Genomic DNA, 17,938 nt, shown 5'->3' with positions numbered 1-17,938 from the left:
AATTCTAAAGCTAAAAAGCACACAAGGACCACAGGACACGTGTTTGATCAAGGCATATTTGCCGTGATTTAATATAAAGATTATTCGATTATAAGTTAGAACAATATTGAGTCATTTAGGAGTCTAAAGAATCGACTCTTACTGATGACACGAGCCGAATAATCTGACTCACCGAACTGCGCCGAAATTCCCATCGCTGTTCAATGTAATCTTGAACTAGCGCGCCCTCTAGTGTTCATCCTCGGAAGAGCAACACATTTGACATCCTTTTCCTTAATATTATATCTACTAAATTTCTTCAAATTGAAACTCTCCTTCAGCCTAATATTTATTATTTTTGTATTTTACCTTCACTTATTATTATTTTTAATTGTCTCTCACTTTATTTGTAAAACACCGTGAGCCAGATAAAAGTCAATTCATTGCATCACTCATTCGTTATCTCAGTAAAAACATACAACACATGATAACTTTTAAATGATAATAATTTAAAATCTGTAGTAGGAGCAATGTAGATACAACAACAAAAAAACCCAAAAGAAACTAAAATATTATTCTTACTTCACCTCCTTTATCCTATACAATAAAAGCTGTGTTAAATTAATGACGTTAAATAGCGTTCACATCAGGGATTCGTTTATCTCGCCGAGTTTTTTACACACTTGTAATCTGCATAAAGCTGAGGATCAACTCTCGGCTCGTGATCCTGGATCAGTTTTCAATGCTGCATGGTTTTCAGCAGGATGTTGTGGCGATGTTGAGCTGGAGATGGTCTGAAAGGGAGAAGCAGACACTTTCCACAGCTCCTGGAGAACAAAAAACACAAAACATATTAGAACATATAAAGTACATATTCATTTAGGTTTATTTAGATTAAAAAAAAAAATGACAAAAATATGACAAACATCGCCATGGTGACGAGTTTGACGATATACAGTTGTTTAGTTTTAATAAATAAATCCTATAATAAATATTAAATAGATCCATTAATAATAAATGCATTATTTCTCATATTTAAATAACATTTTTAATTCTAAAGCTTTCTCCAGCATCATCACTAAACCTGATTAAATACAGAGATATTAATTATAAAGACAAAAAGAGAAAACAATTAATCTACAAGTTTTTATGACCTTAGAGCTTTTTTTTTTTAAGAATCTCTATTACATTTATTCATTCTCTATTACAACTAACTGGAAATTCAAATTATATTATATTATATTATATTATCAAATTAAATTATATTTCATAAAGGTTACCAGAGAGAGAGAGAGAGAGAGAGAGGGAGGGAGGGATAAAGAGAGAGAGAGAGAGAGAGAGGGAGGGAGGGAGGGATAGAGAGGTTGGGGGGGTCGAAAGACAGAGAGAGAGAAGAGAGAGGGAGAGTGAGGGAAAGAGAGAGAGAGAGAGAGCGTGAGGGAAAGAGGGAGAGAGAGAGAGTGAGGGAAAGAGAGAGAGAGAGAGAGAGAGAGAGAGAGAGTGTGTGTGTGGGTGTGAGAGAGAGAGAGAGTGAGGGAAAGAGGGAGAGAGAGAGAGAGAGAGAGAGAGAGAGGGAAAGAGGGAGAGAGAGAGAGAGTGTGTGTGTGGGTGTGTGTGAGAGAGAGAGAGAGAGTGAGGGAAAGAGGGAGAGAGAGAGTGAGGGAAAGAGGGAGAGAGAGAGAGAGAGAGAGAGAGAGAGGGAAAGAGGGAGAGAGAGAGAGAGAGTGTGTGTGTGGGTGTGTGTGAGAGAGAGAGAGAGAGTGAGGGAAAGAGGGAGAGAGAGAGTGAGGGAAAGAGGGAGAGAGAGAGAGAGAGAGAGAGAGGGAAAGAGGGAGAGAGAGAGAGAGTGAGGGAAAGAGAGAGAGAGTGAGGGAAAGAGGGAGAGAGAGACGGGGGGTAGAGAGAACATTTATTAAAATATATTATTTAGAGGCATCAATAGTTTTGCAAATACTAAAAAACAAAGGGTGATGTGTGTGTGTGTCTGTGTGTGTGTGATCTGTGTGTGTGATCTGTGTGTGTGTGTGTGTCTGTGTGTGTGTCTGTGTGTGTGTCTGTGTGTGTGTGATCTGTGTGTGTGATCTGTGTGTGATGTGTGATCTGTGTGTGTGTCTGTGTGTGTGTCTGTGTGTGTGTGTGTGTGATCTGTGTGTGTGATCTGTGTGTGTGATCTGTGTGTGTGATCTGTGTGTGATCTGTGTGTGTGATCTGTGTGTGTGATCTGTGTGTGTGTGATCTGTGTGTGTGTGTGATCTGTGTGTGTGTGTGATCTGTGTGTGTGTGTGATCTGTGTGTGTGTGTGTGATCTGTGTGTGTGTGATCTGTGTGTGTGTGTGATCTGTGTGTGTGTGATCTGTGTGTGTGTGTGTGATCTGTGTGTGTGTGTGTGTGATCTGTGTGTGTGATCTGTGTGTGTGTGATCTGTGTGTGTGTGTGATCTGTGTGTGTGTGTGTGTGATCTGTGTGTGTGTGTGATCTGTGTGTGCGTGCGTGATCTGTGTGTGTGATCTGTGTGTGTGTCTGTGTGTGTGTCTGTGTGTGTGTGATCTGTGTGTGTGTGTGTGTGATCTGTGTGTGTGATCTGTGTGTGTGATCTGTGTGTGTGTGATCTGTGTGTGTGTGTGATCTGTGTGTGTGTGTGTGTGATCTGTGTGTGTGTGTGATCTGTGTGTGTGTGTGATCTGTGTGTGTGTGATCTGTGTGTGTGTGTGTGTGATCTGTGTGTGTGATCTGTGTGTGTGTGATCTGTGTGTGTGTGTGATCTGTGTGTGTGTGTGTGTGATCTGTGTGTGTGTGTGATCTGTGTGTGCGTGCGTGATCTGTGTGTGTGATCTGTGTGTGTGTCTGTGTGTGTGTCTGTGTGTGTGTGATCTGTGTGTGTGTGTGTGTGATCTGTGTGTGTGATCTGTGTGTGTGTGATGTGTGATCTGTGTGTGTGTGTGATCTGTGTGTGTGTGTGTGATCTGTGTGTGTGATCTGTGTGTGTGTGTGTGTGTGTCTGTGTGTGTGTGATCTGTGTGTGTGTGTGTGTGATCTGTGTGTGTGTGATCTGTGTGTGTGTGTGATCTGTGTGTGTGTGATCTGTGTGTGTGTGTGTGTGATCTGTGTGTGTGATCTGTGTGTGTGATCTGTGTGTGTGATCTGTGTGTGTGATCTGTGTGTGTGTGTGTGTGATCTGTGTGTGTGATCTGTGTGTGTGATCTGTGTGTGTGTGTGATCTGTGTGTGCGTGCGTGATCTGTGTGTGTGATCTGTGTGTGTGTGATGTGTGATCTGTGTGTGTGTGTGATCTGTGTGTGTGTGTGTGATCTGTGTGTGTGATCTGTGTGTGTGTCTGTGTGTGTGTCTGTGTGTGTGTGATCTGTGTGTGTGTGTGTGTGATCTGTGTGTGTGATCTGTGTGTGTGTGATCTGTGTGTGTGTGTGATCTGTGTGTGTGTGATCTGTGTGTGTGTGTGTGTGATCTGTGTGTGTGATCTGTGTGTGTGATCTGTGTGTGTGATCTGTGTGTGTGATCTGTGTGTGTGTGTGTGTGATCTGTGTGTGTGATCTGTGTGTGTGTGATCTGTGTGTGTGTGTGATCTGTGTGTGTGTGTGTGTGATCTGTGTGTGTGTGTGATCTGTGTGTGCGTGCGTGATCTGTGTGTGTGATCTGTGTGTGTGTGTGTGTGATCTGTGTGTGTGATCTGTGTGTGTGTGTGTGTGTGTGATCTGTGTGTGTGTGTGATCTGTGTGTGCGTGCGTGATCTGTGTGTGTGATCTGTGTGTGTGTGATCTGTGTGTGTGTGATGTGTGATCTGTGTGTGTGTGTGTGATCTGTGTGTGTGATCTGTGTGTGTGTCTGTGTGTGTGATCTGTGTGTGTGTGATCTGTGTGTGTGTGTGATCTGTGTGTGTGTGATCTGTGTGTGTGTGCGTGTGATCTGTGTGTGTGTGTGTGTGATCTGTGTGTGTGTGTGATCTGTGTGTGTGTGTGATCTGTGTGTGTGATCTGTGTGTGTGTGTGTGTGATCTGTGTGTGTGTGTGTGTGATCTGTGTGTGTGTGTGTGTGATCTGTGTGTGTGTGTGATCTGTGTGTGTGTGTGTGTGTGTGTGATCTGTGTGTGTGTCTGTGTGTGTGTCTGTGTGTGTGTGATCTGTGTGTGTGATCTGTGTGTGTGTGTGTGTGATCTGTGTGTGTGTCTGTGTGTGTGTGATCTGTGTGTGTGATCTGTGTGTGATGTGTGATCTGTGTGTGTGTCTGTGTGTGTGTGATCTGTGTGTGTGATCTGTGTGTGTGTGTGTGTGATCTGTGTGTGTGTGATCTGTGTGTGTGTGTGATCTGTGTGTGTGTGTGATCTGTGTGTGTGTGTGATCTGTGTGTGTGTGTGTGTGATCTGTGTGTGTGTGTGTGATCTGTGTGTGTGTGTGTGTGATCTGTGTGTGTGATGTGTGATCTGTGTGTGTGTGATGTGTGATCTGTGTGTGTGATCTGTGTGTGATGTGTGATCTGTGTGTGATGTGTGATCTGTGTGTGTGTGTGATCTGTGTGTGTGTGTGATCTGTGTGTGTGTGTGATCTGTGTGTGTGTGATCTGTGTGTGTGTGATCTGTGTGTGTGTGTGTGTGATCTGTGTGTGTGATCTGTGTGTGTGATCTGTGTGTGTGTGATCTGTGTGTGTGTGATGTGTGATCTGTGTGTGTGTGTGATCTGTGTGTGTGTGTGATCTGTGTGTGTGTGTGTGATCTGTGTGTGTGTCTGTGTGTGTGTGATCTGTGTGTGTGTGTGTGTGATCTGTGTGTGTGATCTGTGTGTGTGTGATCTGTGTGTGTGTGTGATCTGTGTGTGTGTGCGTGTGTGTGTGATCTGTGTGTGTGTGTGTGATCTGTGTGTGTGTCTGTGTGTGTGTGATCTGTGTGTGTGTGTGATCTGTGTGTGTGTGTGATCTGTGTGTGTGTGATCTGTGTGTGTGTGTGATCTGTGTGTGTGTGTGTGTGATCTGTGTGTGTGTGTGTGTGATCTGTGTGTGTGTGTGTGTGTGTGTGTATGAGCTGTGTGTGTATGATCTGTGTGTGTGTGTGTGTGTATGATCTGTGTGTGTGTGTGATCTGTGTGTGTGTGTGTGTGATCTGTGTGTGTAAGATCTGTGTGTGTGTGTGTGATCTGTGTGTGTAAGATCTGTGTGTGTGTGTGTGTGTGTGTATGATCTGTGTGTGTAAGATCTGTGTGTGTGTGATCTGTGTGTGTGTGTGTGTGATCTGTGTGTGTGTGTGTGTGTGTGATCTGTGTGTGTGTGTGATCTGTGTGTGTGTGTGATCTGTGTGTGTGTGTGTGTGTGATCTGTGTGTGTGTGTGATCTGTGTGCGTGCGTGATCTGTGTGTGTGAGATCTGTGTGTGTGTGATGTGTGATCTGTGTGTGTGTGTGATCTGTGTGTGTGTGTGTGTGTGTGTGTGTGTGTGTGTGTGTGTGTGATCTGTGTGTGTGTGTGTGTATGATCTGTGTGTGTGTGTGTGTGTGATCTGTGTGTGTGTGTGATCTGTGTGTGTGTGTGTGTGTGTGTGATCTGTGTGTGTGAGATCTGTGTGTGTGTGTGATCTGTGTGTGTGTGTGATCTGTGTGTGTGTGTGATCTGTGTGTGTGTGATGTGTGTGTGTGTGCGTGTGTGTGTGATCTGTGTGTGTGTGATCTGTGTGTGTGTGCGTGTGTGTGTGATCTGTGTGTGTGTGATCTGTGTGTGTGTGATCTGTGTGTGTGTGTGTGATCTGTGTGTGTGATGTGTGATCTGTGTGTGTGTGTGTGTGATCTGTGTGTGTGTGTGATCTGTGTGTGTGTGTGTGTGATGTGTGTGTGTGTGATCTGTGTGTGTGATGTGTGATCTGTGTGTGTGTGTGATCTGTGTGTGTGATCTGTGTGTGTGTGATCTGTGTGTGTGTGTGTGATCTGTGTGTGTGTGATCTGTGTGTGTGTGATCTGTGTGTGTGATGTGTGATCTGTGTGTGTGTGTGATCTGTGTGTGTGTGTGATCTGTGTGTGTGATCTGTGTGTGTGTGATCTGTGTGTGTGTGTGTGATCTGTGTGTTTGATGTCTGATCTGTGTGTGTGTGATGTGTGATCTGTGTGTGTGTATGTGTGATCTGTGTGTGTGTGATCTGTGTGTGATGTGTGATCTGTGTGTGTGAGATCTGTGTGTGTGTGTGATCTGTGTGTGTGTGTGATCTGTGTGTGTGTGAGATCTGTGTGTGTGTGTGATCTGTGTGTGTGTGTGATGTGTGTGTGATGTGTGATCTGTGTGTGTGTGTGATGTGTGTGTGTGTGTGATGTGTGATCTGTGTGTGTGTATGTGTGTGCGCGTGTGTGATCTGTGCGCGTGTGTGTGATCTGTGTGTATGTGTGTGATCTGTGTGTATGTGTGTGATCTGTGTGTGTGTATGTGTGTGTGATGTGTGATCTGTGTGTGTGTATGTGTGATCTGTGTGTGTGATCTGTGTGTGATGTGTGATCTGTGTGTGTGTGTATGTGTGTGTGATGTGTGATCTGTGTGTGTGATCTGTGTGTGTGATGTGTGATCTGTGTGTGTGTGTGATCTGTGTGTGTGTGTGTGTGTGTGTGATGTGTGTGTGTGATCTGTGTGTGTGTGATGTGTGATCTGTGTGTGTGTGTGTGTGTGATCTGTGTGTGTGTGTGATCTGTGTGTGTGTGCGTGTGTGTGTGATCTGTGTGTGTGAGATCTGTGTGTGTGTGATCTGTGTGTGTGTGCGTGTGTGTGTGATCTGTGTGTGTGTGTGATCTGTGTGTGTGTGATGTGTGTGTGTGTGCGTGTGTGTGTGATCTGTGTGTGTGTGCGTGTGATCTGTGTGTGTGTGCGTGTGTGTGTGATCTGTGTGTGTGTGCGTGTGTGTGTGATCTGTGTGTGTGTGCGTGTGTGTGTGATCTGTGTGTGTGTGTGATCTGTGTGTGTGATCTGTGTGTATGTGATTGTGTGTGTGTGTGATCTGTGTGTGTGATCTGTGTGTGATGTGTGATCTGTGTGTGTGTGTGTGTGATCTGTGTGTGTGTGTGATCTGTGTGTGTGTGTGTGTGATGTGTGTGTGTGTGATCTGTGTGTGTGATGTGTGATCTGTGTGTGTGATCTGTGTGTGTGTGTGATCTGTGTGTGTGTGTGATCTGTGTGTGTGTGTGATCTGTGTGTGTGATCTGTGTGTGTGTGATCTGTGTGTGTGATCTGTGTGTGTGATGTGTGATCTGTGTGTGTGATGTGTGATCTGTGTGTGTGTGATGTGTGATCTGTGTGTGTGTGTGATCTGTGTGTGTGTGATCTGTGTGTGATGTGTGATCTGTGTGTGTGAGATCTGTGTGTGTGTGTGATCTGTGTGTGTGTGTGATCTGTGTGTGTGTGAGATCTGTGTGTGTGTGTGATCTGTGTGTGTGTGTGATGTGTGATCTGTGTGTGTGTGTGAGATCTGTGTGTGTGTGTGTGTGTGTGATGTGTGATCTGTGTGTGTGTATGTGTGTGCGCGTGTGTGATCTGTGCGCGTGTGTGTGATCTGTGTGTATGTGTGTGATCTGTGTGTGTGTATGTGTGTGTGATCTGTGTGTGTGATGTGTGATCTGTGTGTGTGATCTGTGTGTGTGTGATGTGTGATCTGTGTGTGTGATCTGTGTGTGTGTGATGTGTGATCTGTGTGTGTGATCTGTGTGTGTGTGATGTGTGATCTGTGTGTGTGTGTATGTGTGTGTGATGTGTGATCTGTGTGTGTGATGTGTGATCTGTGTGTGTGTGTATGTGTGATCTGTGTGTGTGATGTGTGATCTGTGTGTGTGTATGTGTGTGCGCGTGTGTGTGATCTGTGTGTGTGATGTGTGATCTGTGTGTGTGATCTGTGTGTGTGTGATGTGTGATCTGTGTGTGTGATCTGTGTGTGTGATCTGTGTGTGTGATGTGTGATCTGTGTGTGTGATGTGTGATCTGTGTGTGTGATTTGTGTGTGTGATGTGTGATCTGTGTGTGTGATCTTTGTGTGTGTATGTGTGTGCGCGTGCGTGATCTGTGTGTGTGATCTTTGTGTGTGTATGTGTGTGCGCGTGTGTGATCTGTGTGTGTGATCTTTGTGTGTGTGATGTGTGATCTGTGTGTGTGATCTTTGTGTGTGTGATGTGTGATCTTTGTGTGTGTATGTGTGTGCGCGTGTGTGATCTGTGTGTGTGTGATCTGTGTGTGTGATCTTTGTGTGTGTATGTGTGTGCGCGTGTGTGATCTGTGTGTGTGATCTTTGTGTGTGTATGTGTGTGCGCGTGTGTGATCTGTGTGTGTGATGTGTGATCTGTGTGTGTGTGTGATCTGTGTGTGTGATGTGTGATCTGTGTGTGTGTGTGCGCGTGTGTGTGATCTGTGTGTGTGATCTGTGTGTGTGTGTGTATGTGTGTGCACGTGTGTGTGATGTGTGATCTGTGTGTGTGATCTGTGATCTGTGTGTGTGTGTGATCTGTGTGTGTGTGTGTGATGTGTGATCTGTGTGTGTGATCTGTGTGTGTGATGTGTGATCTGTGTGTGTGATGTGTGATCTGTGTGTGTGTATGTGTGTGCGCGTGTGTGTGATGTGTGTGTGATGTGTGTGTGTGATGTGTGATCTGTGTGTGTGTGTGTGTGATCTGTGTGTGTGTGATCTGTGTGTGTGTGTGATCTGTGTGTGTGTGTGATCTGTGTGTGTGTGTGTGATCTGTGTGTGTGTGTGTGATCTGTGTGTGATGTGTGATCTGTGTGTGTGATGTGTGATCTGTGTGTGTGTGTGTGATCTGTGTGTGTGATGTGTGATCTGTGTGTGTGTGATCTGTGTGTGTGATCTGTGTGTGTGTGTGTGATCTGTGTGTGTGTGATGTGTGATCTGTGTGTGTGTGTGATCTGTGTGTGTGATGTGTGATCTGTGTGTGTGTGTGATCTGTGTGTGTGATGTGTGATCTGTGTGTGTGATCTGTGTGTGTGTGTGATCTGTGTGTGTGATCTGTGTGTGTGATGTGTGATCTGTGTGTGTGTGTGTGTGTGATCTGTGTGTGTGTGTGATCTGTGTGTGTGATCTGTGTGTGTGATGTGTGATCTGTGTGTGTGTGTGTGTGATCTGTGTGTGTGTGATGTGTGATCTGTGTGTGTGTGATCTGTGTGTGTGATGTGTGATCTGTGTGTGTGTGATGTGTGATCTGTGTGTGTGTGATCTGTGTGTGTGTGATCTGTGTGTGGTGTGTGATCTGTGTGTGATGTGTGATCTGTGTGTGATGTGTGATCTGTGTGTGTGTGTGTGATCTGTGTGTGTGTGATCTGTGTGTGTGATGTGTGATCTGTGTGTGTGTGATCTGTGTGATGTGTGATCTGTGTGTGTGTGAGATCTGTGTGTGTGTGTGTGATCTGTGTGTGTGTGTGATGTGTGATCTGTGTGTGTGATCTGTGTGTGTGTGTGTGATCTGTGTGTGTGTGTGTGATCTGTGTGTGATGTGTGATCTGTGTGTGTGAGATCTGTGTGTGTGTGATCTGTGTGTGTGATGTGTGATCTGTGTGTGTGTGTGTGATCTGTGTGTGATGTGTGATCTGTGTGTGTGAGATCTGTGTGTGATGTGTGATCTGTGTGTGTGTGAGATCTGTGTGTGTGTGTGTGATCTGTGTGTGTGTGTGTGATGTGTGATCTGTGTGTGTGTGTGATCTGTGTGTGTGTGTGTGATCTGTGTGTGTGTGTGTGTGTGATCTGTGTGTGTGTGTGTGATGTGTGATCTGTGTGTGTGTGTGATCTGTGTGTGTGTGTGTGATCTGTGTGTGTGTGATCTGTGTGTGTGTGTGTGTGTGATCTGTGTGTGTGATGTGTGATCTGTGTGTGTGATCTGTGTGTGTGATGTGTGATCTGTGTGTGTGTGTGTGATGTGTGATCTGTGTGTGTGTGTGATCTGTGTGTGTGTGTGTGATCTGTGTGTGTGTGTGTGTGTGTGATCTGTGTGTGTGATCTGTGTGTGTGATGTGTGATCTGTGTGTGTGTATGTGTGTGCGCGTGTGTGATCTGTGCGCGTGTGTGTGATCTGTGTGTGTGTGTGATCTGTGTGATCTGTGTGTATGTGTGTGATCTGTGTGTATGTGTGTCATCTGTGTGTGTGATGTGTGATCTGTGTGTGTGTATGTGTGTGTGATGTGTGATCTGTGTGTGTGTATGTGTGTGATGTGTGATCTGTGTGTGTGATGTGTGATCTGTGTGTGTGTGTGTGTGTGATGTGTGATCTGTGTGTGTGATCTGTGTGTGTGTGTGTGTGTGTGATGTGTGATCTGTGTGTGTGATCTGTGTGTGTGTGTGTGTGCACGTGTGTGATCTGTGTGTGTGTGATCTGTGTGTGTATGTGTGTGCGTGTGTGTGTGATCTGTGTGTGTGTGTGTGATGTGTGATCTGTGTGTGTGTGATCTGTGTGTGTGTGATCTGTGATGTGTGATCTGTGTGTGTGTGATGTGTGATCTGTGATGTGTGATCTGTGATGTGTGATCTGTGTGTGTGTGCGCGTGTGATCTGTGTGTGTGCGTGTGTGATCTGTGTGTGTGTGATGTGTGTGTGTGATGTGTGTGTGTGATCTGTGTGTGTGATCTGTGTGTGTGTGTGATGTGTGATCTGTGTGTGCGATCTGTGTGTGTGTGTGTGATGTGTGATCTGTGTGTGTGTATGTGTGTGCGTGTGTGTGTGATCTGTGTGTGTGTGTGATCTGTGTGTGTGTGTGATCTGTGTGTATGTGTGCGTGTGTGTGTGATCTGTGTGTGTGTGATGTGTGATCTGTGATGTGTGTGTGATCTGTGTGTGTGTGTGTGATGTGTGATCTGTGTGTGTGTATGTGTGTGCGTGTGTGTGTGATCTGTGTGTGTGTGATCTGTGCGTGTGTGTGTGATCTGTGTGTGTGTGATCTGTGCGTGTGTGTGTGATCTGTGTGTGTATGATCTGTGCGTGTGTGTGTGATCTGTGTGTGTATGTGTGTGCGTGTGATCTGTGTGTGTGTGATGTGTGATCTGTGATGTGTGTGTGATCTGTGTGTGTGTGTGATCTGTGTGTGTGTGATGTGTGATCTGTGTGTGTGTATGTGTGTGCGTGTGATCTGTGTGTGTGTGATGTGTGATCTGTGATGTGTGTGTGATCTGTGTGTGTGTGTGTGATGTGTGATCTGTGTGTGTGTGATGTGTGATCTGTGTGTGTGTATGTGTGTGCGTGTGATCTGTGTGTGTGTGATCTGTGATGTGTGTGATGTGTGATCTGTGATGTGTGTGTGATCTGTGTGTGTGTGTGCGCGTGTGTGATCTATGTGTGATGTGTGATCTGTGTGTGTGTGTGTGTGTGATCTGTGTGTGTGTGTGTGATCTGTGTGTGTGTGTGTGATCTGTGTGTGTGATCTGTGTGCGTGTGATCTGTGTGTGTGTGTGTGATGTGTGATCTGTGTGTGTGTGATGTGTGATCTGTGTGTGTGTATGTGTGTGCGTGTGATCTGTGTGTGTGTGATCTGTGTGTGTGTGATCTGTGTGTGTGTGATGTGTGATCTGTGTGTGTGTGTGCGCGTGTGTGATCTATGTGTGATGTGTGATCTGTGTGTGTGTGTGTGATCTGTGTGTGTGATCTGTGCGTGTGTGTGTGATCTGTGTGTGTGTGTGATCTGTGTGTGTGATGTGTGTGTGTGTGATCTGTGTGTGTGATCTGTGTGTGTGATCTGTGTGTGATCTGTGTGTGTGATGTGTGATCTGTGTGTGTGTGTGATCTGTGTGTGTGTGTGATCTGTGTGTGTGTGTGTGATGTGTATGTGTGATCTGTGTGTGATCTGTGTGTGTGTGTGTGCGCGTGTGTGTGATCTGTGTGTGTGTGTGTGTGTGTATGTGTGTGCACGTGTGTGATCTGTGTGTGTGTGTGATCTGTGTGTGTGTATGTGTGTGCGTGTGATCTGTGTGTGTGTGTGATGTGTGATCTGTGTGTGTGATCTGTGTGTGTGTGATCTGTGATGTGTGATCTGTGTGTGTGTGATCTGTGTGTGTGTGATCTGTGTGTGTGTGTGATGTGTGATCTGTGATCTGTGATCTGTGTGTGTGTGATCTGTGTGTGTGTGTGTGTGATATGTGATCTGTGATGTGTGTGATGTGTGATCTGTGTGTGATCTGTGTGTGTGTGTGTGATGTGTGATCTGTGTGTGTGTGATCTGTGTGTGTGATGTGTGTGTGATCTGTGTGTGTGTGTGTGATGTGTGATCTGTGTGTGTGTGTGTGATGTGTGATCTGTGTGTGATCTGTGTGTGTGTGTGATGTGTGATCTGTGTGTGTGTGATCTGTGTGTGTGATGTGTGTGTGATCTGTGTGTGTGTGTGTGATGTGTGATCTGTGTGTGTGTGTGTGATGTGTGTGTGTGATCTGTGTGTGTGATCTGTGTGTGTGATGTGTGTGTGATCTGTGTGTGTGTGTGTGATGTGTGATCTGTGATGTGTGTGATCTGTGTGTGTGTGTGTGATGTGTGATCTGTGTGTGTGTGTGTGATCTGTGTGTGTGATCTGTGCGTGTGTGTGTGATCTGTGTGTGTGTGATCTGTGTGTGTGTGTGTGTGATCTGTGTGTGTGCGCGTGTGTGATCTGTGTGTGATGTGTGATCTGTGTGTGTGATCTGTGTGTGTGTGTCTGATCTGTGTGTGTGTGATCTGTGTGTGTGATCTGTGTGTGATCTGTGTGTGTGATGTGTGTGTGTGTATGTGTGTGCGCGTGTGTGATCTGTGTGTGTGATCTGTGTGTGTGTATGTGTGTGCGCATGTGTGTGATCTGTGTGTGTGTGTGTATGTGTGTGCACGTGTGTGATCTGTGTGTGTGTGTGTGATGTGTGATCTGTGTGTGTGTGTGATCTGTGTGTGTGTGTGATGTGTGTGTGTGTGTGATGTGTGATCTGTGTGTGTGATGTGTGATCTGTGTGTGTGTGTGTGATGTGTGTGTGATCTGTGTGTGATGTGTGATCTGTGTGTGTGTGTGATCTGTGTGTGTGTGTGTGTGTGTGATCTGTGTGTGATGTGTGATCTGTGTGTGTGTGTGTGATCTGTGTGTGTGTGTGTGATGTGTGTGTGTGATGTGTGATCTGTGTGTGTGTGATCTGTGTGTGTGTGATCTGTGTGTGTGTGTGTGTGTGATGTGTGATCTGTGATGTGTGATCTGTGATGTGTGATCTGTGTGTGTGTGATCTGTGTGTGTGTGTGTGTGATGTGTGATCTGTGATGTGTGATCTGTGTGTGTGTGTGTGATCTGTGTGTGTGTGATGTGTGATCTGTGTGTGTGTGTGATGTGTGATCTGTGTGTGTGTGTGTGTGATGTGTGTGTGATCTGTGTGTGTGTGTGTGTGATGTGTGTGTGATCTGTGTGTGATGTGTGATCTGTGTGTGTGTGTGTGATCTGTGTGTGTGTGTGTGTGATGTGTGTGTGATGTGTGATCTGTGTGTGATGTGTGATCTGTGTGTGTGATCTGTGTGTGTGTGTGTGATGTGTGATCTGTGTGTGATGTGTGATCTGTGTGTGTGTGTGATCTGTGTGTATGTGTGTGCGCGTGTGTGATCTGTGTGTGAGTGTGTGATCTGTGTGTGTGTGTGTGTGATGTGTGTGTGTGTGTGTGTGTGTGATGTGTGATCTGTGTGTGATGTGTGATCTGTGTGTCTGTGTGTGATCTGTGTGTATGTGTGCGCGCGTGTGTGATCTGTGTGTGTGTGTGTGTGAATAAATGTAATCATCATGGCTGCCAGTCCTGCATAATTATTGGCACCCTTTCTAAAAACGAGCAAAAATGCTGCAATAACGCACCAGTTGGCCGACTCGTTCATACTGGAAGAACTGGGGGAAGGAGCAAGACACGGGTGACACCATGAACCTGGTGTCCTTCTCTCTCAGCTGCATCATCTGCTCCAGACAGCGGCAGAAACGATCGTAGGCCTGGCAGGACACGTCCATGTGGCGCAGCGTGAAGTTCAGCCTGAAGGAACCGGCAGGAAGACACAATTTCTCTCATTATCTCATTACACAAGTCAGGACAGAGCGCCATTCACACCTCCAGGACTCCAGGTCATGTGACCCTGATGTCCAGGATGGAAATCTCACACAGGCTTTCAAACCACAGATGGGGGTCTGCTTCCTGGAACTTTCCACCAGTGAAGAAACGTCCAACAGTGAAGGAACCAGTGAAGAAAAGTGAGGAAACGCCACCTACACCACAGCGCTGGTTAATTCTCTAATCTGATTGGCTAGAAGGTGTTTAATTTTCACATCAGCACTAAGACCTCATTCACTGCTGCTTATGGAACAATCTCTTCATTTTACCACAACAAGCCACATTTCTTTTTCACTCTTCAGAGAACATGTTTCTCAGATGTTCCACACCATGAAAGGTAACTACAGATGGATAAAAAGTACACCATGCCCTCCTTTTATAAACCACTGTGGTTTAAAGGAGAAGTTCACTTCCAGAACAGATCTCCTCACCCCCTGGTCATCAGAGATGTCCGTGTCTTTCTTTCATCAGTTGTACAGAAATGATGTTTTTTGGAGGAAAACATTTCAGGATTTTTCTCCATATAGTGGACTTCAATGGTGGCCGTGAGTCTGACCTTCCAGACTGCAATTTAAATGCAGCTTTAAAGAGCTCTAAACCTCCATCCCAGACCAGGAAGAAGACTCTTATCTAGCCACACGGTCATTTTCTTAGCAAAATGAAAAATTGTATACTTTTTAACCACGTAAGCTCGTCTAGCACTAGCTCTGGGATGGCATCCACGACGCTGTGTACTATGTACTCATGTCGGAAGGTCACGCATGATGTAGGCGGAGCTACAGACCCAGTGTTCACTAGTGTGGAGAAGGATGACCGCTCCAAAGTTGTTTTGTGTGGAAGGACACAGAGTAACTTTTTGTTAGTAAAGAGCGTGTGACTTTTGCACTTCCTTTTTGCATGTTTGCTTTGTAAACACTGGCTCTATAGCTCCGCCTACATCACATGTGACCTTTCGACGTGATTACGCAGTACGTAGCGTCACGGATGTGCATCCCAGAGCTAGACCTAGATGAGCTTTCACAGTTAAAAAGTATAAAATCTTTTTATTTTTCTAGGAAAGTGACCGATGGTGTGTTTAGATAAGAGCCTTCTTGAAGTCCACTATATGGAGAAAAATCCTGAAATGTTTTCCTCATTTCTTGACAACTGAAGAAAGAAAAACACGAACACCCTGGATGATGAGAGGGTGAGGAAATGATCTGTAGAGTTTTGTTCTGGAAGTGAAAGAGGATTCAGGATGGGCTGTTAGTGAAAATGGAAGGTGGTGGAGGACATCACACCATTATTCATGATCATCATCATCATCACCAGAATGCTGCTGAATGGGTTCAGAGGTTAAAGCTTTGAGCTGAAGGTCAAAGAAGGTGATGAGAGAAGGTCAAACCCCGCGCTCTCTCTACTGAATCCTTGAGCATGACCCTTAACCCTGACCGGCACAGACCCCTCCATTAAAGTCCATCTGAACAAAAAAAAAAAAAAAAGCTACAGCTTTTCTCCCGTTTCCTAGAAGACAATCAGCCGTCATTACCGTTTCTCGATGCTGATGAAGGCGGTGCTGGAGTGACGCAGATTACTGGAAATGCGATACAGAGTACGAAACAGAGCGTCGGTCAGCTCGTCGTCATAACACACTGCGGGGAAAAAACAGAAGAGCAGAGAGATTATCGGAATATTCAGTGCTATAAAAGTGCAATAACTGAAAATGAACGACACAGTGTGTGTGTGTGTGTGTGTGTGTGTGTGTGAGATCCATTCAGACTCTTTGAAGCATACCATGACACAATCTGTGTGCACTGTAATGGGAGAGGAAAAAAGATCTGACTAAGTTTAATTACACCCATAATAACATTTAAAAGCATTTTAAAAAAAGAATTATATTATTAAGAGAGAGAAAATGTTTTTCCAAGGATGACATAAAACCATGTTTAACGTTTTTCCAAACAGTGCTTAGCGTCAAAATGTATAGATTTTGAATTTTTTTTTAAAAGTAAATTTTAAATGTAAAAAAGTAAATTCTAAATAAAAAAAAATCACTTAAAATAAAGTAAATTGTAAATTAAAAAAGTAAATTTTAAATAAAAAAAGAATGAATTTAAAATAAAAAAGGGTAAATTGTAAATAAAAAAAAGTAAAATTGTAAATAAAAAAAAGTAAACTTTAAATTAAAAAATTTCATACTGAAAAAAATTGAAAGCATCTTATCTGGATTTATTGTAGAACCGAAAGAAAATATTCCACTGTTCTTCTCGTCACAAATACACATCTCAGTGCTGAAAGTGACTTCAAATTATTTAAAATATCTTTTTGTGAAAAGTTTGCTTCTGTAGTCTGAATGGGAAAAAATCAGTATCAACATCAGTATCAGTGTTTATTAAGTTATTTATTAACACGTGATACAGATTTATGAATCATGGAAATAAATCTGGAAATAAGTTTGAGTTCAGACTTCAGCAAATAAAGCCCTGAGGTACAGGAAAGTGATGGTGACGGCTCACCGTCCGCTGCGATGATGACCGTGGTGTTATCGTGGAGGTCCGAGATCTCGTCCTCGCTCCAGCCGAATTCTGAATCTGCATCTGAGAGTGACACGAGGTGATAAACCCTCATCTCTTTACATTTACAAATAAACAGTAATGAACTTTTCCTCTATAGAGTCAGAGTCCGAGGAAATCTGTGACCTGTGAGGAAATCGTCTGCCGACCAGTCCAGCAGCCGCACTTTCACTCCACGCTCGTCTGAGAAAACACACACACACACACACACACAAAGGTGCTTCCTGACATTATTTAGTGTTATTAATGTTGACATTTAAGAAAAACAGTGATTAATCTCATTACAGGAGAGGCGTTTGTCCAGCGGAGGACTTCACGTTAAATCTGTTATCAGGAAATCCAGCTCGAATTCAATTACCCAATCGCGGCCGGGTTTCTGAGCCCTGAGCCGTGCTCTGATTGGACGCTGGTAGTCATGGAGACGGATGGCGCTCTCAGGAATACTGATCATTTAAACCTCAGCTGCACTGAAGCTTTGATGAAAGTCAGATCGGATTTATAAATGACCGGATTATCGTTCTATTTTGTTTCGTTTAAGCTCAATATTGTATTACTCTCTAAATGGGGTTTTGGGTAAACCAACTCACTCACCCACCCACCTGTCCACCCTACCTCCTAATTACCCACCTAGGTACCTAAATCCAATACTGATATAAAAAAAAGAGAAGGTGGACTTTACACTGCTCACGGTGTGAGTGACCACGCTGATCTGACGAGGAAGAACCTGGAGGTGGAGATGTTTCAGTGGCTTTTAAAAGTAGGTGTGGAATAACGCAAGAATCTAGGTAGCTACCTACCCCTGCCTATCTACCCACACACCTTCCCTCCTGTACATCCTGCTACCCATACACCCACTTACCCCTTCACCTGCCCACCCACGTATCCCTCTACTCATACACCCACTTACCCATCTACCCCTTCACCTGCCCACCCACGTATCCCTCTACTCATACACCCACTTACCCATCTACCCCCTCACCTACCCATCTTTTAAGTTCTCATGCGCTTTACCTGATGCTGCAGTATAACGCTGATTCAAGCGCACATTTCTCTGACACATGCTGAGGAGATCTTCACCAACATCTGCAACACACACACACACACAGCTTGTAAAGAGGGGAGCATTATCACTATTCCATTCAAACATTGATGATTATGAAGCCGTTTATCAAACAGCCTGCAGTTTTCTCTCTGAGAGGCAGATATTACCTTTCTCACCGAGCGAGACGGCTTACACAACACTGAAGATAATTTCACAATTATTATGCAGACAAGAAAACACACACACACAGACACACACACACTTCCCGTTTACTTCAGGCAGAAAGGCAATGGAGATTCTTTGGATTTCACTCTCAAGAGCTTATTA

General features: G+C 44.7%; 1 protein-coding gene across 3 annotated transcripts in view; it reads right to left on the bottom strand.

The window, feature by feature from the left end:
* Nucleotides 1-42: 42 nt before the first annotated feature.
* Nucleotides 43-17,938, bottom strand: part of mettl22 (methyltransferase 22, Kin17 lysine) — a 31,404-nt gene continuing 13,508 nt past the window's right edge. For all 3 annotated transcript variants that reach the window (XM_058405020.1, XM_058405030.1, XM_058405011.1), the window contains exons 6-11: nt 17,581-17,652; nt 16,696-16,752; nt 16,513-16,593; nt 15,546-15,648; nt 13,774-13,942; nt 43-806 (exon numbers count right to left, since the gene is read on the bottom strand). In XM_058405020.1, coding sequence (XP_058261003.1) covers nt 687-806; nt 13,774-13,942; nt 15,546-15,648; nt 16,513-16,593; nt 16,696-16,752; nt 17,581-17,652 — 602 coding nt within the window. In that variant the 3' untranslated portion in view covers nt 43-686. The remainder of the gene's footprint in view (nt 807-13,773; nt 13,943-15,545; nt 15,649-16,512; nt 16,594-16,695; nt 16,753-17,580; nt 17,653-17,938) is intronic.

The sequence above is a fragment of the Hemibagrus wyckioides genome, linkage group LG02, assembly GCF_019097595.1.
Source record: "Hemibagrus wyckioides isolate EC202008001 linkage group LG02, SWU_Hwy_1.0, whole genome shotgun sequence".
NCBI classification, from domain to species: domain Eukaryota; kingdom Metazoa; phylum Chordata; class Actinopteri; order Siluriformes; family Bagridae; genus Hemibagrus; species Hemibagrus wyckioides.
This window is presented reverse-complemented; position numbering and strand designations above follow the sequence as displayed.